At 49.5% G+C, this 21,379-nt stretch overlaps 1 protein-coding gene across 2 annotated transcripts in view; it reads right to left on the bottom strand.

Moving 5' to 3' along the window:
* Window positions 1-21,379, bottom strand: part of LOC126533546 (B-cell lymphoma/leukemia 11A-like) — a 557,606-nt gene that overhangs the window by 62,506 nt on the left and 473,721 nt on the right. For both annotated transcript variants that reach the window (XM_072289374.1, XM_072289375.1), the window contains one exon: window positions 9,583-10,374. In XM_072289374.1, the coding sequence (XP_072145475.1) occupies window positions 9,583-10,374 (792 nt within the window). The remainder of the gene's footprint in view (window positions 1-9,582; window positions 10,375-21,379) is intronic.

Consider the following 21,379-nt stretch of genomic DNA (forward strand, 5'->3'; position numbering starts at 1 on the left):
GTCTCGCCAATCTGGGCGAGCCGTCACGTGACAGCACCCTTCTCCGCACTCGCTCCCCCCTTCCCGCCATGCATATTCATATTTTGCCAGAGACGCAAACAAACAAACACAACAGCAAACGCTATAGCTGTTTCCGAGAGAGACCAAGGGCGAGTAACAATCTCGGCTCCCCTTCGCAGGCATACGTAAAAAGAGCAACACACTATACGTGCCTCGTGGAGGTATGGCCTGTGTTGTGTGCGGCGAGCCACCCCCCCCCCCCTCCCCCCAATCCCCGTCTTCGCGTTTTTGTCCGCGCGAGATTTTTGCCTTGCTTGGCTTGCGTTCGCTTTTTCTCTTATTTTTTCTCGCTTTGCATTAGGCGAGAGTTGTCCGCCATTGTACACCTTTCCAAACTGAGAGAGGCATTTGCGAACGCTAAGGCTGTTTATGATACCTCGGCGGGAGTTATGAGACGTATAATGTTGAAAGCAGATGCTATCCCGTCATGCAACCACGTGACGGGAACGTGAAGGTCGCCGTATATTTGTTATTTCACATAGAAGAGATGCAAGATCCGCGACTTTTTGGAACGCAGCAACGTCACTACGCGCATGGCGTGCATACATGTGCTGAAAAGAATTTTACGTCGTGGACGCGAATAAAGTCTGCGTCTCGTGCATTAGAGAAAGGAATCTTGCCTAGATAATTTCACAGCTCGCGAAGCACCACCGGAATTTCTACAACTACAGCTGTAACACTGTCCGTCCGTCGTACAAGCTCGTCGTACAAGATAGCGGCGTCAGATAACCTCCTTGGTTAATCGTAACGCACATCTCGGAGGCCAGCTGGCGGATGAGTCACGTAGCGCCCGCTAGATGTCCCATGGTGCTGCGTGCTCAGGTTTTGCTGTTGGCGATTTCGGTACAGGTGAAACGACATGTCTTTACAGAGCAGGAAAACAAGAAATAAAAATAAAAATAAAACAAGAAACCAACGTGGTTTTAGAAGCAGCAAAACCTCCAGAGACATCGTGAAATGGTTAATGAAGGGGGAGGGGATGTAACGAGAGAGACAATAACATTTTAAACATGGAGACCTCGGAAAAGGAGAAGGGGAAGGAGAGGCGTTCTGCGTAGGGAGAAAGAAACCGAAACGCTACCTAAAATAATTCTCAAAATTTCGAAACTCAAACCCTTTCCCGACAGCCCATCTGGTAGCACTAACATATGTACAGGTTGGCTGGTTTTTATCAGCAAGGTGCTTCACCTAGTCCGCGCAGGACTGCACCGTCGTCTGCATGCGACCAGAATACTTAATGCGCTAAGCAGAGATTACAACTTGCAAAAAGCTAGCCGGGTGGCTAGTTCCTTATATTCAGAAATATATTACTTATATTCGTTTCTTTTCTCTTTTTGAAAGCGTCACCCACGCCTATTCAAAGCTGGGAATTAGCTCGTTCCAGGCGAGTACAGCAGGGTGTAGCAAGAGAAGTAAATGCGAGAATAAGAAAGAGATACAGGGATGCAGGATGTGTATACATCTCCGTTTAAAATCCACCGCTGCCTCGCCGGCCGGCGCACGGCAATCAGTCTTAATTTTCGCGCCAGTGAAATATAACGCCCTCTTCAACGCGAGGCGCATCGAGGTCTGAACCGAGAACAAGCCCTCGCGCGCGAACATAAACAGACGAACAAAGGGATACTGAAACAGAAGTCAAATAAAGAAAAAGTGCAGACGAAAAAACAAAGAGCAGACGAAAACTAGAAACAGACGCGATGATGTCGAGGCGGTGTGATGAGACGGCCCTTATACCCCGGATTTTAAATTTGCAGACGCGATAAAAGCAAAAAAGAAAGAGGAAAAAAAGCAGATAAAATAAAAGTCATTCGCAGCTCAGGAGTGTCAGGGACATAGATCAGCATTTCTCATATTGTTTTCAGGGGATTTTTTTTTTTTTATGCTTGTTGTACAGACTCATTCGACGAGGCTTACGGTTGTTTGCGGGGCGTCAGAGGAGCAGGAGCATTAGATTTGAAAACCGACCGCTTGTCTGAGTGCGTTGAAGAGGTGGGGGAGGGGGGGGATGGGCTAGACAACACTTGTAAACAAATTGGATTAGGAATAAGACGGACGACGCTGGTACACGTGGCACGTTGCACACGAGCGTAAAGCCAGAGGTGCATGTACTAGGAGTAATGAACAAAGCGACCCGAGAAAGGAAAGATTAAAAGCGGAAAAAAAAAAGAAGGAATTTCATTTGTAAAACTGAAGAATACAAAGACAGAACAGCCATATGGCAATGGCAATAAAAGCAGGCCGTTGTTTTCTCTCTTACTCTCTCTCTCTCTTTTATTTGCAATGCGGAGGCGTGCGGACAGTTCGTCAAGCTTAACGCGCTCTCGTCTGGAACGCCGCGCCTTTCCAGCTCCGCCTGGCGCGGGTGTCCTTTTATTTTGCTGCACTCGGTCATAAGAACTGTGCGTGAAAGCGTGCGAATCATTAAAATCTGCACGGGCTAGAAGAGATATATGTCTCTGCTGCTTGTTGCCGCGTTGACTCCGGCTCCCTACGTAAGCCTGGAAGAGCGCGCAATATGGCGCATGCAGATGTTAAGTTTGCAAACTCGTGTTGAACCTCGCGTTGTTTCCCATATCGAGTGCGTAAAATTATCATTCGCGGTTTGAGCGATCTTTTTTTTTTTTTAATCCGAGTTCTTGCTGATTGTACTAGCGATAGTACGTTATACTCGGTGTTTGTACCGCGATTCGTGAAGTATCGTGTCTGAAGCCTGTTGTATGTCATATGTGCCTCCGAGATTTGTAACCACGCAAAATTTTAGTTGAGATGGCCGTTTTACTTTGTGTTTGCACTGGTTCCCGCCATCGATGTACACCCTGTTTAAAGGTTCAGATTTGTAGATGTTAACAGAACATAAACGGCGTAGCCGCGTGTGCGACCCTTGAGGGCGCTCAAGAAACGTCGAAGCGACGCCAGTTCAGTAAGGATGACACCTTTTCGTTGTAAGCCTATTGGTTTACATGATTTCGGAATTCTCCGGTCGCTCCTTAAGCTTTCTTTCCCCGAACATTATGTTCAATTGGATTTTTTCGCACCACAACATATTTGGCAGTGGTAACACGCTTTACTCAGTTGAACAGTTTTGCATTGCCACTGGCGATTTGCTCTGACTTAGTTGTAATATCCATGTGTTGCCTGTGCTATATAATTTATGTCGTGCCTAAACTCCCTGTGTACCATTGTTCCCTGTCGGCACTGTGTATATAGCCGTTCTCAACGTCTAGGCTCTAAACCTTCGTACACCGGTGTTAGCGCCTAAAATATTGATCTGTAGTATTCTAAAAATAGTATGAATTACTTATTTCTTAATGATCAAAATATTCTTAGATACTGCAAATAACCGTGTTTTCCTCTTCGCGACCCCATTCCGCGAAAATCAATGGGTATGCATTACCGCTAGTAATAATCGAGCAAGTTGCATCCAAATCGACCTGTATCGCGTTTAACTATCTTTCATTGCACACACAGGTATAGACGAACGTGCTGACGGCTACCCGCTATTCTAAGAGGCCACCCAAGCCGGGGAGGAGGCGCCATCAACACAGCCATCAAAAGATAACGCCGTAAAGCAAAACCCTCGTCAAGGCTCGAGGACTCGACGCACAACACACGTTCGGGTTCTCTTTTTTTTTTTTCGCGGACAGTGGGGAATCAATAACAGCGGCCTTCGTGCTATCAACGAGCGGGATTATATTTCTCTAATACGCATAACAAGTACGTGCCAACACATCATCAATTCGACGCAGTGTTGTTTTCACCGAGCCGAACCCGTTAAACGAGATAACGCACCCGCGAACAAAGGCAGAGACGTCCGACATTAATTATATCCGCGCTCTCGAAAACCACAGTCGTGGAATATCGTATGCGCACTTCGAGGGCAGGCAGTGCTTTTCATGCATGTGAACCGGGCTTCTCGTTCGCCGAGAGTCATTAACATGGCGACAGTCGCGGGCTAAACTTGAAAGACGCCGGAGCACCATTTAACATTCAGCAGGCGCGAGCTATAAGGCTTCAGAATGACCTTTGTGGACAGTTAAAGGCCTTTTAAATTCCCATTACATAACGTCCACGCAGTGGCGATAAAGCAAGTAAAAGAAGAATAATGGAAGAACAGAAAGTGTCGATGCATAATAGAAGCTCACGTGTTCCTCTCAATATACAATATCTCAATATATACAATATATTTTTTTTTTCGCTATCTCGTGCGAACAATGTCGCCGTCATCGCCTAACGAATTACTCGTTAAAAGGCTCGGTTAAGGCGTATCCTAAACCGTATACCGCTAAAATCAGATTCGCCTCTCTGACAATCCTGAGAACAAAGGCCATGAAAACGTGAAAGAAAGAGAAAAAAAAAAAACAGGGACACACAAACAGGAAGCGTATAATGTGACTGGCCGGCCACCGACAGTTAGAAAAGCGGGAGAAAAAAAAAAGAAAGAAAAAAAAGCCGAAGCAAATCGCACAGCGAAATGGCGCCGAGAAGCGATCGACTCCATAATAATGAACGGTCACGTACGAACGCGATCACCCCGGACGATTAGATGCCGGCGTCTTCGTCGGAAGACCGGGTTTTAAAGTATATACGGAGAGAGAAAGAAAAGAGAATAGAATAACAATAACGAGAACAGGTAGACACAATGTAAGATACAGAAAACGAAAATAAATACCGCGTTCTGCCGTATGAGTCTTTTTCATGCAACGTTTTCTTTTTCTTTCTTTTCTCTGGAAATCCTTCTTGCGATGCGCATTCCGACTGGTGCCATACACCCTGTGTCACTGTTTCACTATCGCCGATCGGTTTCTCTCCGTTCGCGGTTTAATTTCCCTTTCTTTCTTACCGTTTTCTTTTTCTCTACGTCCGACTTCCCTTGAAGAGACAAGAGACGCCTTTGAATAAAATGCCGCAGGCTTCCGGCCCAGCTCTGTGCACCACACGCTTATATATATACACACACACTTTCACCGAGCCAACCACTGAAATCTCTCTGCTTTGCAAACTGGGTCACCAAGTGCGACTCGAGATCGCCCGACGCGGTGCCGCACAATGCCCGTTTTAAACGCGTCTACACAACACTCTCTCACGGCTAAATACACCGCAAGTTGTTGAGGCGGCCGACGGAACGCTGGCCGCTTACCTGTCGGCGGCCGGTTACCCGAGCACACGCATCTTGCATAGCAAAACGCCGAGCCGCTACATAACAGAACGCCGCGCACGGCGCTCATCTGGGAAGCGGAGGGTACGAAGAAAGATGGCGGCTGACGCGACTTTCGACGGCGCGCAAAATTAAGCCGATAAAAGGCGAGGCGGCGAGGAGTTATAACGCGGGCGCGCGTTCTCTCCGTCGGGAGAAAAAGCGACGCGTTGAATGTTATCTATTACAAACTTACGTATCCTACTCAGGCCCGCCACGACTTGTGTATGTATGTATGTATGTATGTATGTATGTGCGCGCGCGCGTGTGTGGGCGTGTGTGTGTGTGTGCGTGTGCGTGTGCGTGTGCGTGTGCGTGTGCGTGTGCGTGTGCGTGTGCGTGTGCGTGTGCGTGTGCGTGTGCGTGTGCGCGCCTTTGTTTGGCTCGCTTAGGATGACTTTTTCTTCGTCTAAATCTTCCTCCTCTTGGCGGCCGACTTCTACACCCTTCCTACACTGCCTCAAGCTTCCCGCAGCTACCTCCTCTCCGCCAACCCTACCCTGACCCCCCCCCCCCCCCCCCCCCCCACCTCCCAAACACTCCAGCCTACCCTCCACACTTCCAGTTGGGCACCCTTCTCGGAACCCCCTGCTTTGCATACAGTATAACGCGCTCCAAGGAGGTGCGTCGAAAAAAGCCCGCCGAGCTGACACAAAACGCTACCGACGGCCGCGGCACGGCGTTCGACAGTGTTATACACACCTAGGCACAAAGGCACGTGCAAGCACAGCACACGGAGACGCGGGAGCACACTCGCAGGTACACGCACATACGTTGGAACGTGCACGCAGAAGGGAAGGGGGGCGCAGCGAAAAATATAAAAAAGAAATGAACTAAAACACCACAGAGGTGCGCCGCGCCAGTGCACGTGAGATCAGGTATTCAGAGCCAGAGCGGGGCATTACAGCTTCGCGGCCGAGGCTCGCGAGGCTCTGCGCGCGCGAGGACGTATACGCGCGGTTTTATTTGATAGCCCGGCAGCTCGCGGCGGAGGTTAACGGGCATATGCCAGCCACGCACACGCTCGCCCGAGAGAAGTGGAGCGATTCGGACGGCGATTTGAATGAAGCCGAGGAGACGACAACGACGACGCTCCGGGGCTATAGCCTTGGACCTCTTCTTTGTTGTTTGGACGCGCGTGCGATGATAAAACGAAGGAAACGCGCCTCCTCTGCGGCGAACGAGATTGGGGAGAAAGAGAGATGGCTACGAAACACACAAGAGGGCTGAGTGGGCCTTCGATGAGTACCGACGTGGCACTTTTCGCACTTGCGTAAGATATTTCTTTTTAATTTTTTGCGTTATCCCTGTGATGTCCAAGCACAGTTGCGCGACAACAGATTTTGGAAGAACCTGTTTGCTTTCTATTTAGAATAAATGATGAAAAAGTATATGATATTCCCGAACAATCCCCATTCTATTTTCAGCCGCATATATATGTACTTGTTTCCATTACTTCGCCCGTTCACTTCCCCTCCTTGCATTTTTATGTCGCTATTTTACCCCCTTACTCAATGTCCCGTAATGAACCTGTAAGCTACGATAAATAAATAAAGAAAATGACAAGCGTCCTTCCGGTTTCATCTACGAAACCATCTGTTTCCTCAAGCAGTAGCTGGAAGTGTTGTGACGTCACGATATGCTGGCTCGCTCCCCTTTAGTGCCATCGCAGTGGCAGCCACACGCGAGAGCGTGCAAGTCGTGATACCTGAACCCGCCGCGGTCGCTTAGTGACTATGGTGTTGGGCTGCTGAGCACGAGGTCGCGGTATCGAATACCGGCCACGGCGGACGCATATCGACGGGGGCGAAATGCGATAACACCCGTGTACCTAAGATTTAGGCGCACGTTAACGAATCCCTGGTGGTCCGAATTCCCGGAATCACCCACCACTCATAATCCCACTCACCCACTCATAATCAGATCGTGGTTCTGGCACGTCAAACCCCCTAATTTAATTTTTAATGATACACGGTTGTGGCAATATCGTTTACCTTTCTTTTCTTTTTTTTTTTTTTTTAATGCGCAACGTCGTCATACCTAGCCGCATTGCTACGCGACTTCAGCATTTCCTTTCTTCAATCCGTGTCATGACTGCACGATAATGCCGATGACGCCGGGTCAGGAATTTAGGGACCAACTTTAGGGACAAATTAATATACCGTGGGAGAAGTCCGCAACCTCGCTACAAAGTGTCATCCTTTTTACATGCGATAAACGTGCGGCAGCGTTCTTACAACTTCGAATATATCCGTCGATACTCCTTTCTTGTTCCTTTTGTGTTTCGTTCCATTTTGTTTTTTGTTCCAATTTCTTGTTCCATGTTGTTTTTCAACACTTAACGTGGTATCGGCATTGCAAGAGTGATGCTTAAGGGCACTAATTTAAGTTATATTCGGCACTGACAGCAACCATCGCCATAGTGGCGGTTTGAGCGGAATCAGCACATGGTTATCCGACATAGCGCTTTCTGAAATCTTTTTTTTTTTCTTCTTCTTTCAAATCTTAAAGATCCAATGCAGGCGTTCAGGCTTCGCCTCAGTAAATACGGTATAATCGTTCAACGTATCTGCACGCATCCCGACACACGTTTTTTCGTTTTCTGCTGGTCAGCGCCACCACGCACGGAACCTACGGCGCATTGATCTATTGGTTATCAATACACGACGTCGACTGACTTGGTTCCATTATCCTGTACTTAGCGATTGGGCTCCCCACGAGCGAAAAGAGCCAACCACGCAGATAAACAGCGCGTCGATACACCTCACGTCTCACCTCGCCTCTCGAAACAACGCCCTTTAGCTACTGCGAAGGACTCTCTTCATATCGCTCTCTCGAGCTAGTTTCTCCTCCGGGCTCTCAGTAGTAGGTCACTGCGGTCGGATGTATTTCCGATTGTATCTTCTCCGGCGAGTTGTGCTTCGATATTTCGTTTTTGTTTTATCACACCACTGATATGTATAATATATATATACTGATTTCATTTTAAAACTATCTGCTCCCCTCGCGTTAGACGGCTATTGCTGTGCCGCCTTCTTTCTTTCGCCCAGTGTGGAACAAACGCGGAATTAACCAGATCTGGACCGCGACGTACGCCAGACTGCTACTAGGGGTCACCGCGAGCGGTAACGTCTTTTCCCCGCATCTTTTGTTGCTATTCGTCGCTACAGCTGCGGTTTGCACGCAATTTATGCAGATGCAGAAACGCGGTTGCTGATACGGGATCCGCTGTGCTTCTTTTGTTTTCATTTTTAGGAGGGAAGGGGGGCGGCAGGCCGCCACTATGGTCCGGAACAACAGCAAAAGGATATCGCAGCGCACTCAGACGTGAGCGGAAAACCAATGTAGAAAGAAGAAAGACCTCGCGACTCGCGTATACAGGTGCGGAATGCTTGCATACCGAATGCCATCATACCGATATCCAGCAAAAATCATCCTGCCTGATAGCCTGATATGTCTTGATCATATTTCTTTTTCTTTTGTCGTTTTCCTTGCCCTCTCTCCGACGTCAGTGAAGCAGTTAACTGCAGAATGCAGGGCGCGTCATCAGACGGCCCCATCGCCGACTTTCCGAGCATGTATAGCCTCAACGAAAATGTACATAAAGTGGAACATATTCTCAAAAATATTCGACTAAGTCGAACCTATCTGTAACGAGTGCCTTGAGCGTCGGCTGTTCCTTCGGTCGAGCTTCTTGTCACTGGCAATGTAAATAGATTACTCTTAATATGGTTCCCCATGAATTCAATTAAGTGGAACATCCTCATCTCGTTGCCCAGATAAGTCCTACCAACTAAGTAAAACATATGTCCCAAAATGTACCGATTTCTTAGTGGGACTCGGGCGGAACGACACGAAAAACTGTAACAGCCTGAATATGCAAACGCAGCGCTTAACGGTGACCATTTGCAATACACGACGTAGTATATAGTTTAGACGAATCTTCCAAGTTCACGGCAGACAAAAGTGTTAGTCATTCGTTGATTCCCAGCTAGCCTCGGGCTCTGATGTGGTACCTTTTAAGCCCTCGATCGTTCACGACGTCAATCCAATATGAAGCTATATACAGGAACGCGACAGACAAGCAAACAAACAAACATTTGAATACAAAGTCTTAGCAGAGTTCCAGGTTCTTCAATGTCCAACACGAAGCCCTCTTTTAAGTAGAACACCGAACCACTACAGCTGAGGCATGCTCTGGGCTTCCAGGACGAAATGAGCCTCCATGAGTCAGCTCCGCAGGAACATCATCTTCGCGTTCTGGCCGCAGACTTCCCCGATCACCGGTTTTTAAAGAACAGAGAAAACGAAGCCATGCCAAGACTCACCGGTGTAGTTGGTGTTGACCCCGACGTCGACCGTGGAGGCGGGCCTCCTAACGGGCGACACCGAAGACGCCGGGGGCGACTTGACCAGGGGGACTCCAGCTCCGGGTCCGACCCCGGACACGACCGCGTGGCCTTCGGCCGGCGACGTCGGAGACGCGATACCGCCTCCGCCGCCGCCATTGCTGTCGTTGACTAGCAGACCTCCGCCGCTCCCGGTCCTGGACGCCGCGCCGAAGCCTCCACCGCCGCCCGACGTCGTCGAGGAGCCGTACTTGTGCACGTGCGGTTCTAACGACACCCTCGCCTTGAGCCGGTCGGCGAGGTCGAGGCTGTGGCTGCTGTTGCTGCTGTTGTTGGTGGTGACCGAACCGATGCTGTTGTTGTTGTGCGCCAGCCGGTGGTGGTGGTGGTGATGGGGGGTCGTCGCGGACGCCGCCGTCACCGAGGCGGCGCCCCCGCTGGACCCGTGGTGGTGCGCCCTCTTGAGCGAGGAGAGCGCGGACACTTGCGAGCCGGATCCGGGACATCGCCGCGAGGTCGGGGTGTTGTTGTTGTTGCCGACGCCGGAGTTGGTGGTGTTGGCCGAGGCAGCGGCGGAGCCCACGGGCAGGTCCGGCCGGTCGGCGTCGAAGTCGTCTTCCCCCGGCGCCCCGTCGAAGAGGAGGCAGTTCTCCTTGTTGCACGAGTGGACCTTGTGCTGGATGAAGCGGACGATGTCCGAGAGGGCGAACTCCTTCTGGCAGATGCCGCACGTAAGAAAGTCTTGCTGCTGCAACAAGTGCTCGGGTTCGACTGCGGAGGCAGAAAGAAGAAAAAAAGAGAACACTGCTTAAGTATGCATGCTCGGAACACAAAACATTCGAACAAGTGCGCAACGGTCAAAACCTAATCGGTGTTCTAAAGTTTTGAAAATGGGCAAATTGCTTCGTAAGACAGCTAAACGAAAGGGAGTACATTCGCTGTAAAGAGCCTGCAGATACAATTTACACCCCGAGAGTGAATAGGGGTGTAAATATGTCTTAAACTCATACCCGTACACCCTTTTAGGACGTAAAGGTGCGACTGGTACACCAATTTACTAATTAGTTAATTATTTTACGAGGTAATTTAGCCCCTGTGATTTCGGGAAGCCAATTTTACAAGCGAGTGTGTAATAGGTCGGGTGCTCTTTGTTTGAGGGTCGACCGCCGTTCATAGATTCAATTGCGCGCTTTCGGTTTGCCGATTAGTAAGATCTTGATGAGGGCTAGTTGGTTCATACTTAGAACTGAGGTGAAACAGCGCGAAAAAGACGAGGACACAAGGAAACAAATACCACAGACAAGCGCTGACTGCCAACTAGAAGTTCATTTGAAAATCACCGGACATTTATACCTTCTTCAGCATAGGCATGCGCACATCAGTCGCAAAAACATCTGCAAATCATCATTCTAATCTTTCTTCCAAAAATGTGATATCTTTTCCCGACAAGGCAAGAGAGGGAGTGCTTACACATTTATCGCCTTCCTTTCTTATATGAAAGGCCTCTACTATTTCCCTTTCCTTCTTACTCTTTCCTTTCCCTATGAATTTAGTCTTTTCAAATATGGGGGTGCATTGACACTTGTTACAGTGTCCAGCTAAATGACTCCCATAGCCATTCTTTAGGTTAGTGCTGTGCTGACGAGCTCTTTCATTGAAGCACTGTCCCGTTTGACCTATGTAAGATTTCCCACAGCTTAGCGGTATTTGATAGATGACATTGCGCCTGCACTCAGTGAAACGGATTTCCTTGATATTTTCTTCACTTGCAAGACACACAAGCCTGAATACCCTTTCAGGGTTATTGTGTCCGAGAAGACGTCATGGCAATGTCATGTAGGAAAAGTTCTGCAAGGCCATCTCAAGATGTTGCAGATAAATGACCCTTACCTGGTAAGAAGCTCGGAAGAAGTTATCTCGGCCATAAATGAAGACCAGGGAACCGCACTAACCGCATTTTCAGTAGATGTAGAGGACTTATATTATTCTGTACCGCGAGATGGTTTGATGTGCGCTGTGCGCGATAGGATAGAAGATTTCGGGGAAGTTAATTTTCAGAATTCTGTATGTGTCAACAGCGACAATTTTTTAGCGCTTTTAGACTTTTATCTTCATTCAACTGCTGTTAATTATGATGGCCAATTCTACATCCAACGTACTGGCATCTGTATAGGATCAGCCATCGCCCCCATTTTATGTGACATTTTTTTGTCCTCGGTTGACAATGTAATTTCTGCTAAGTTGGTTGACATGCCTGTAACGCGAGTGTTTAGATATGTTGACGACTACTTAACTGTTATGAAGAAAGATTCCTGTATGCATTTTCATGACGCGGTCGAAGAAATTTTGAACCTGTTCATCAACTCATCGGGAGGACTTAAGTTCATGTATGAATTGCCAATTAACAACCGTATTCAGTTTCTAGATATTAACCTCTGTTTTTCTTTGGACGAGCACGTATGCTGGGGATATCATCCCAGATCTAAGAAAACCTTGTTGCGTTACGACAGCGCACACTCTAAATTGATTAAGAGAGGCATAGCAACAACGTGCATTAAGGCAGCACTTAGTAAGTCATGTGAGCATGAGTGCGATCATAGTTTTTTAAATCAGATATCGCGACTACAGAACGCAGGCTTTCCCAGTTGTGTGATCACTTCAGTATGCGAAGCCATATTGCAGAAAGAGAAAAGAAGTTCCGATGCTTCCCAAGAAGAAAACAAAGACAAAAGACTAGCGCACGTGGTGCCATACCTACACAAGCTGTCTCACAATCTGAAGAAAGTTTCCAATAGACATAATATTAATTTGGTTTTCAGTGCCCCGTGTAAGTTGTCCTCGATATGCAATCGCATGAACAAGCGCGAAAGGCACTTGTGCACCACTAATCATAAAACTCGTTTCACTGAGTGCAGGCGCAATGTCATCTATCAAATACCGCTAAGCTGTGGGAAATCTTATATAGGTCAAACGGGACAGTGATTCAATGAAAGAGCTCGTCAGCACAGCACTAACCCAAAGAATGGCTATGGGAGTCATTTAGCTGGACACTGTAACAAGTGTCAATGCACCCCCATATTTGAAAAGACTAAATTCATAGGGAAAGGAAAGAGTAAGAAGGAAAGGGAAATAGTAGAGGCCTTTCATATAAGAAAGGAAGGCGATAAATGTGTAAGCACTCCCTCTCTTGCCTTGTCGGGAAAAGAAATCACATTTTTGGAAGAAAGATTGAAATGATGATTTGCAGATGTTTTTGCGACTGATGTGCGCATGCCTATGCTGAAGAAGGTATAAATGTCCGGTGATTTTCAAATAAACTTCCAGTTGGCAGTCAGCGCTTGTCTGTGGTATTTGTTTCCTTGTGTCCTCGTCTTTTTCGCGCTGTTTCACCTCAGTTCTTCGGTTTGCCGACGTCACACCCACCGCGGAACGCTCAGTGGAGAACTTTAGATCGGGGGACACAGGCGGCTTGCGCACGCAAGAATGAGGGGCCACGGTAAGTGCGCATGCGCAGACCCAGACCAAAACACTATAGTGACTGGCGTCGCGTAACGGAGCTCGAGGTCGCGGGCTCGATCCCGCGCGCGCGACAGCCACATTCCGACGAGGGGCAGAATTCAAAGAACGTTCGTGCACCATGCATCCGGGTACCGTGCATCCGGGTACCGTGCATCCGGGTACCGTGCATCCGGGTACCGTGCATCCGGGTACCGTGCATACCGGATGCACGGTACACAAGCAACTCTAGAACGTGCACAGACCCCCAACTCCACTGGTGACGTATACATACTGCCCGCGCGAGGCACAACCCACAACCCACAACGAGCGTCCATACAATTGCGCTGTTTTGTTCGGTTTCTTGTTCTGCTCTAATAGGCCAATTGCACGTTCAAAATTGTACCAAGCGTCCTGACGCGTCCCCTTCATCTTTCACAGATTCGAGCGCTTCGCCGCAGGGCCCTCAACATGTCTTTCCACGTGCGTGTTTCTGTATATATGCGTGGGGTCCGCGACGCCATTTGTGTCCGTTCACTAAAAGATAGCATGCGGAAAAGGCCGGCGACGAAAGATTAAAGCTGGAAACATTTCATACATAAAATAAATAAATAAATAAATAAATAAATAAATAAATAAGGAGTCAGAGGACGAAGCGCCCTGCTTTTCGTCCAGCAGGAGTGCGCCTTTTTGTTTTGATCTTTGTATTAATTTTCGTTTCAATTTCTCTCACGGGTAACTGGCTCTATAGAAAGCTCCCCAAGAACGTATAGGCCCTATGTGTAGGCGCGCGCGCACGCACGCACGCACACACGCACGCACACACGCACGCACACACACGCACGCACGCACACAGACACACACACACACTGGCTGTCAACACAAAGCCGCGCCATATGTTTTGAGCCTCCCAAACAAGACTCGCGTTTGAAGCGCAACGACATCGTTCACTGTGGGCTCATGCTCCGCACAAGGTCGGAGCCCGCATGCCACCTCTCGGCACACTGACCCTTCGGCATCAGGGTCGCGACCACCGGACGCAGGTCCTTCCCCACCGGTGGCCACCACATGGCTCCGGACTCTATACACTCTTCAACACGCCTCGTTTGCTTCCCAAGCCAGTGCGCCGCCCTCTCCGCCAAGTTGTTTCTTCCTTGCTTGCCCTTGAATTTTCTTTCTTCTCTCGTTTTCTTAGTTAAAACGGCACGTTCAACCAGGCGCGCACGGTCAGCATCCGAACCGGCGCCCGATGACCAGCCAAGATAACCTTCCTAGTCTTCCTCCGTTGTATGCACTATATACACGCCCTGGACTGACCGTTCCCTCCGGTTCTCAATCTCTGCGTTGCTTCCTCGTATAAGGGTGGCGTCGTTGTCGAGAGACAATCTTCGGCGCATCTCTGCGCCAGTGGCGCTCCCTAAGAAGCAGCCGCGACAGCGTAGTAGTGTATCGGAGCAAGAGGATTCGTACGCGGGAGGAGGGGGGAGGTTCGGTGGACCAAGCAGGTCACGCATCTGCTCGGAGTATCGAGTGTCACGGCACTGCTTGCTCGCCTCCTCGGGTAGTTTCTCGCGGAACGCACGCAGAAGTTTCAAGGAAGGCAAGGAGAGAACTCTTATCGCTTCGGAAGCATCGAGAACACTGCGGCACGCTTGTGGTCAACGAAACCCTCTTGTTCCCGTTAAAAGAGACCCTTTGTCTGGCTGTCTTTTGCATGTTTGCTTTGCCTGGTGCACGCAGGCCACAAGGTAGCGCCGTACGACGATATTTCTGTACATGTGTGTGTGCTACGTGAAGCCACGTGTCCTATACAGTAACACACCGCAACAGTATTATTATTTTTTTTTCAATATTGCAATTTGGCATCACTTGACTGAACAGTTAGAGGGAATGTTTGTTTAAGGCGCAGTAACAGGCCAGAAGAACGTCCTCAACTAGAGAAAACAGCGACATCTTCAATAGCCGATGCAAATCTAGGCTGCGGCAATGGAATGCCGACTCACCACACTCGCTCGGTAACCGTCCCTCAAAACGAAATGGACTCGCCGAGGTTGCTCAGTGGCTATGGTGTTGGGCAGCTGAGCACGAGGTCGCGGGATCGAATCCCGGCCACGGCGGCCGCATTTCGATGGGGGCGAAATCACCCGTGTGCTTAGATTTAGGTGCACGTTAAAGAATCCCACGGGGGCAAAATTTCCGGAGTGCCACACTATGGCGTGCCTCATAATCAGAAAGTGGTTTTGGCACGTAAAACCCAATAATTTAATTTTTTTGTTTTTTAAACGAAAGGGCGATCGCATTTTTGATTCCCACTCAAATGTCACGTGCGCTGCCAGCCGATAACGCGCTTCAGATTGCCAAGCACACAAACACTCTGCGTGACTCACGATACACTGGAAGTGAACACACGAAAAGGCAGATAAGAAATTGATAATGCGACGGATCTGTATCGATGAAGCACGGTCCCCGCTTGCATTGCCCTTCCGAATTCCGAAGTCAGAAGTAACAAGCCGGGTGGACAACGTACGCGACGCCCATTACTAAATCCTGTCCAAAGGCTTCGTGTGTTCGCGTGAGTGTTCGAAAGCGTTCAGCAACAAATGGTGGCGTTCATCGGATACCAATGAAAGACCAAGGCGGGCAGCCGTACGTCTTACTATACTGTGCCCCGGTTGGGCACTTCCATGACCAGCGAAGGCGACCAGCTTCGTAAAACAGTCGCGCGGAAAGAAAGTAACGAGAAACACACACACAAAAAAAAGAACGGTAACGAGAAAGAGCAAATTCCTTAGGCTACACGCACAGAAAAAGAAAGAGGGAAAAAAAAAACGACTAAGCAAAAATGCCAGTAGTATAGCTCCTTTAGGCTAGCTGGACGGCGCGAGAATGGGAGGCCAAGTTTCTTCCTCGCGCAAAGCCGTTGTACACGTGCGCTATACGCTCGACCGCACGCACACGGAAGGACTTGGCGCGACCGGGCAAGCCGTGGTACGGTACGCGCAGTGGTGGTGGTCGTCGTCGGGCCGAGGGACAGCAGGAAGGAGAGAGGCGCACGCGGTGAGTGTGTGTGCATAGTTGGGTGGTGTGGCGAGGCGCGCTGCAGGCTCACCTGCATGCCTGCGCACCGGCCTATACTCGGCGTGTACTTGCCTATAGGCCCCGTCCAGCGAACGAGAAAGAAGCGTGGGATCACGCTGGGCTCTTCCGTAGGGTTTCCGTGCGACTTCTTTTCTAAGTGGGGGGGGGGGGGGGGAGGGGGAGGAGGAGACGAGGTGATGACGACGAACGTTGCGTGTGCAGGCACGTGTCCACTCCGACCGGCAAATTCTTGCTGCGTCGGCATACGGGGACGTATTCGCTGAAGTCTGTTTCGTCCCGTTCTTTCTTTTCCTTTTTTTTTTCATTTGTTCCTACATTCATCCTGTAATGGTCGCCTTTCCTTGGTGCATCTCTGCCAGTGTTCGTCCTGTGTTAAGGTGTAACGGCTTGTCCTTTGCTTTTCCTTTCAGACAATCTTGTTCCAGGCTGTAACTATTATGTATAATGAGAAGAATGACGTATCCTGCGCTTACGTTTGTTGCAAATAAATTTTGTATTTCGGTCACTTTGAAAAAAGCTAACCTTCTTTTTGTATCTATCTCTCTCCCTCACGCAATGGTCCGATGTAAGGAATTTGTGGTGTATTCGTAAATAAATAAAACAAATGAGTTTTACTTCGAAACGTGTCTCCATATACACGGAGAAAGAAACAGAGATAAATAGAGTGAAGTGGAAGGAAAGGCAAGGAGATGGACCGGACGCACGCCGAAGAATCTCATATTGATTCAAGCAACAACCTTGAGCAAGTACTCAGCGAGTATTGAGTTCAAGTATAGAGTTCGCAACGAAAGCTATACAAACAATAACGGAAAGTTATTTGCGGGAAACTCAAGGGGGCACGCACATTGATCAGCCATACAAGAAGTGCGCTTCCGCTTAGACGCAACTACAATCGACGCCGTTGCTTGTACCGCTTTCTTTAGTAAAGGCACACAAACGGCAAAGCCATGCGTCAGCGTTTGTGACGCATAGCATCCACGCTGCAGATATATAGTATGTTGCAGTTACAGCCGCAGACAGCGCGGTTCGGTCGAACGTTCAAAATGCGTCCGAGCGCTCAACCCCGATCGCAACCCTGACCATAGACTCGGCAGCGATCGGCCGGTCAGGCGATATGAAGATTCCGGGTGCGCACAGGGAAAACACCGGCCCGCCGCGCTGGGAGGTGGGGGGGGGTGCAAGCGCGGGCGCTCGCGTGGGCAGATACTGCGACTGACGTTCCAAATCCGGTCGGGTCTCGAAAACTCCAAACCGCGCGGTTTTATTTCGAGCGTGAAACAAGGCTTCGGAAGACCACACGCTGCGTTCAGCGTGGCGGAAACTCGGAAAGCCTACCGCTTGGAAAAACGGATCGAGTAATTTCCGCCTCCTGTGCGTATTACACGCTCTCTTCAATTGCACGCAACTAAGTTATACCGCGTTTCACTGTGGAACTGAACGGGTAACTGCTCAGAGCACGCTGGGAAAGTTTATTCCTATAGCGGCTTGCGTTCGCGTTGAGCTCGCTCCGGTGTAGTTAGCTGGTCACGTGAACACTTGAAATAACGCGCTCGAGATAACAGACGCGCTGGCTGCAGCGCACTAACCGACTACATAGAGAGTTCTACCTTGTCCGTGAACTTCTTGTAGAGTTTACGGAACAAGCGGATGGCAGTAGTAAAGTTCGCAGCGACATATTGTGCCTTTCTGTCCAACTACAATGCGTTTGAAACATACCTGCGTCACGCGAGTGTCCCCGCCAAAGGATAGTTATGAAAGGACTGCATGTCAACCACTATGTCGCTATACCAATGCTATGCACTAGCAGTTAACCAGAATATGGTGGGACACTGCAGTATTAGCTCTACGTGCACTCTCTGGTTAAGTGGTGACAGTGACCAGCTGCGATTGTATGTCTATGCTCCTTTCATGCTTTATCTCTTCTTCGTTTTCACTTTACCTCCCCCTCCCCTCTCTCCCCAGCGTAGGGTAGCAAACCGGATCTTCCTGTCTGGTTAACCTTCCTGCCTTTCGCCTTTCCTCTCTCTCTCTCTCTCTCTCTCTCTCTCTCTTGTTAAACTGTGTGTCACAAGATGTCGATAACAGCGTTGTTACTGTCTCACGCCTCTCTCTGCTAACCCAGTAAGCCGCGAACGGTAAGAAGTTTACGAACACGCTGAAACTCTGTAACATGTTTTAGGACGATATGTTTAAGGACTTCCTTATACGTCAGCGCTTCCGTAAGCGACGAGCTCCCGAAATTCGAATGCGCGCGCACTCGCCTTTCAGGACAATCGTTAACCTTTCGAGTCTCGATGATTGTATCAACAGAGTGAAGGACAATGGATGGATGGATAGATACAACTTTCTAGTACGTCCGGCAAGGTTTAACGCGACCCGGGCTCAGGTCTCCCACGGGAGAACGTCAAGGCCCTGCCTCAACGCCACCCCACGGGCTTGCTGGACTGCCCACGTCTGGATTCCGAGGTCTGAGCTGCGCAGAGCGGCGGCCCACCTCGACGACAGGGTCTCCGGAGTAACTGCTATCCCTCCTATAACTACATTGCACTCCCACAGCACGTGTTTGAGTGTTGCTGGTCCTTCCTGGCACAATTTGCACGTGTCGTCCTGATGCTTATCTGGGGAGATAAAACTTGGGAAGATCTGGGATAGATGAAAACTTTCACGCATATATACTAATCCCGCCAGTCCCGAGACAACACCCAAGGGTCAGCATTCAAAGCAGTTTCCGTTGCGCAATGGTGTACTTACACACATGCCTTCCGACGCCGGCCGCACGTGACCCGACAATCTTAAAACGAAAAAAAAAACCATCCGGGAGGAATTAAAGCCCAGCTCGATGAGAGATAAGACGAGCGAGTAGGCCGGTCGGCGGCGCCCGATTACAGTCAGAAAGGCTATTGCGCTTCAAGAGGGGCAAGCGGGACTGAGCCAATTTGAAAGGGCGCTCACGGATAAGTCGCGTAAATCAACTTGCCGCGATAGGAAGACGAAAGATGGAAAAAAAAAGAAAGAAAGAAAGCTACTGGAAAGAACGGTATAGTTGGTCGGTTGCCGGCACGACGTACGATCGGCCGCAGAAGCGGCTGTATAGGAAGTGGAGCCGGACGCCGCGATCGAGGGGTCAGCGGCTTCGCGTTTGCGGGCCAGGCAGATAGGAACGCCGATGGCAGCACGCAAGATTTGTTGAAATGGGTTCTTTTTTTTTTCTTTTTTTGAGAAACCACAACACCGCGGCCGATCGACGGTGGCGAAGCACGGCGTCACAATTCTCTTGGAGCGAAATCCCGTACAAAACCTCGATCCCGCCACCTACCACCGACCCTCTTTCTAAGAAGAGCAAATAATACCAACAAAACAAAAACAAAAAAGATATAAGGACGAGAACACGCTAGGAGGCGCAGCACTCTGTAAGGATGCTTTCTTTTTCTACGATTGTAGAAATTGTATTGTCCGTCTCGCGGACTGACCGATCCCAACGCTATCGGGGAGCCTGCTCCGCACACACCACGACGAAATAGAATGAAAATTAATCGTTACAAAGTACGGATTCAGAACGCACTTCTGATGAGGGCAAGTCACATGTTCAGCAAATTCGCGAACAAATGGATATGAATATATGTATTATCGCGTAAACTCTGTGTACACATTTCAGGTGTACACAAAAGCCTCCGGAAGCCTCCCGAGCCACGGGAGATACTTCTTTCCCGTAAGACCTCCGCTTGCCAGAAACTGAAACGGGCCGCTATTCGTTTTCGGCCTCGTCCAACATCCAAGCAGTGCATTCACCGCTTACTTTCGAAATTCTGTTAAAGGTGTCCTCGCGTATCGCTCTCGCGAAACGTCGCGCATCTTCGCGGAAATAAATAAACGCGTCACACAAAAGCTGCAGCCTCGTATACGCTGCACTTTCGAAGGGCCATAAGCCGCGCATAAGACGGGCGACTACGGACACCGTCCAAGCAAACGGTCGGCCGCCCATCTGTCAATGTCGATTCACTCCGTATATACGGATCGCGTCGGCGTCGTTTATTTCCTTTTCCTGCATCCCAACTCCGAGCTCTATCCCTCTCCCCAATTCGTTCCATAACGAAACTCCTCTACCTTGCTCTTAAACGCAATGATGTACTCGATGTCCCTCGCCGAACACCCCCCCCCTCCCCTCCTACCTACCCATCTAGAGAAATAAAAAGATAAATATAATGAAAGATACGTAAAGATAAATAGATAAAGAAACCGACGTCGTACTTTCTCTTCATCTCGACGCTGTCGGATTTGACGCCGTACTGCCCCATCCGTATATCTCGTCTCTTTAGCTGCTACTGTTCCGGATGCCCTAGCCCCTCCGCAATCGTTATTATTTCGGGCTTCTTTATTTCAGCTACCACCTCTCTCTCTCACGCACACACACACCCCTCCCCCCCCCCCCCCCTGCCCACTAACATACACAGACAAGATTCGTTCCATAACCAAACTCTTCGACGTTCTTCGAGTACTCGACGGCATTCGTATATATGCAGAGAAAAAAAAAGCCCAAGTTGCGTCGCTCTCTTTCCTTCAATCCATTGTCGGACGCTGTCCCGTGCCCCCTCCCCCCACCACCCCCTACCACCTCACCCTCCGTGTGTCGTGATGCGATGGAGTGGATGTCTCGTCGTGGCGTCTCTCCTCCTCTCCCCACACACCCCACAAGCCTGCGTGTGTCGAGAGCTCCGTTGCCTTATAGGTATACGTATCCGCTCGGCATAGAAGAGAGTCGTCGTGAGACGCCCGAAGCCGATTTTGGAGACAAATCTGAGAATCCCCCCGCGTGGCATGTCACTGGCTTCCCCGTCCGACAGCTTTCGGACCGGGATTGAGCGGTTAGGAATAGGAACAAAGCGAACGAGAAAAAAGCGTTCGCGAACTCTGTAGGGCTCAAGTTACCTTTCTTTCTTTTTTTCGCTTTTCATATTTCCGAGTTTTCTTTACATATGTCTGTATTTAAGTTTACGTATATCCCTACTTGGCTGTGTTCGCGCCGCGTATGAGTGCATAGAAGTGTCCGTGCAGAGAGTGGGAAGTATAAAACGGTGTAGAAACGGTGCAAGCGTATTAGGACTCGCCGCGGGAGTCGCTTTTCTGCCAGAGAATCCTCTGGAGCGACTTGAGTGCGCGTGCCTCGAAAGTCTCAGCCCTTCTG

The sequence above is a fragment of the Dermacentor andersoni genome, chromosome 7 (assembly GCF_023375885.2).
Source record: "Dermacentor andersoni chromosome 7, qqDerAnde1_hic_scaffold, whole genome shotgun sequence".
In the NCBI taxonomy this organism is placed as follows: Eukaryota; Metazoa; Arthropoda; class Arachnida; order Ixodida; family Ixodidae; genus Dermacentor; species Dermacentor andersoni.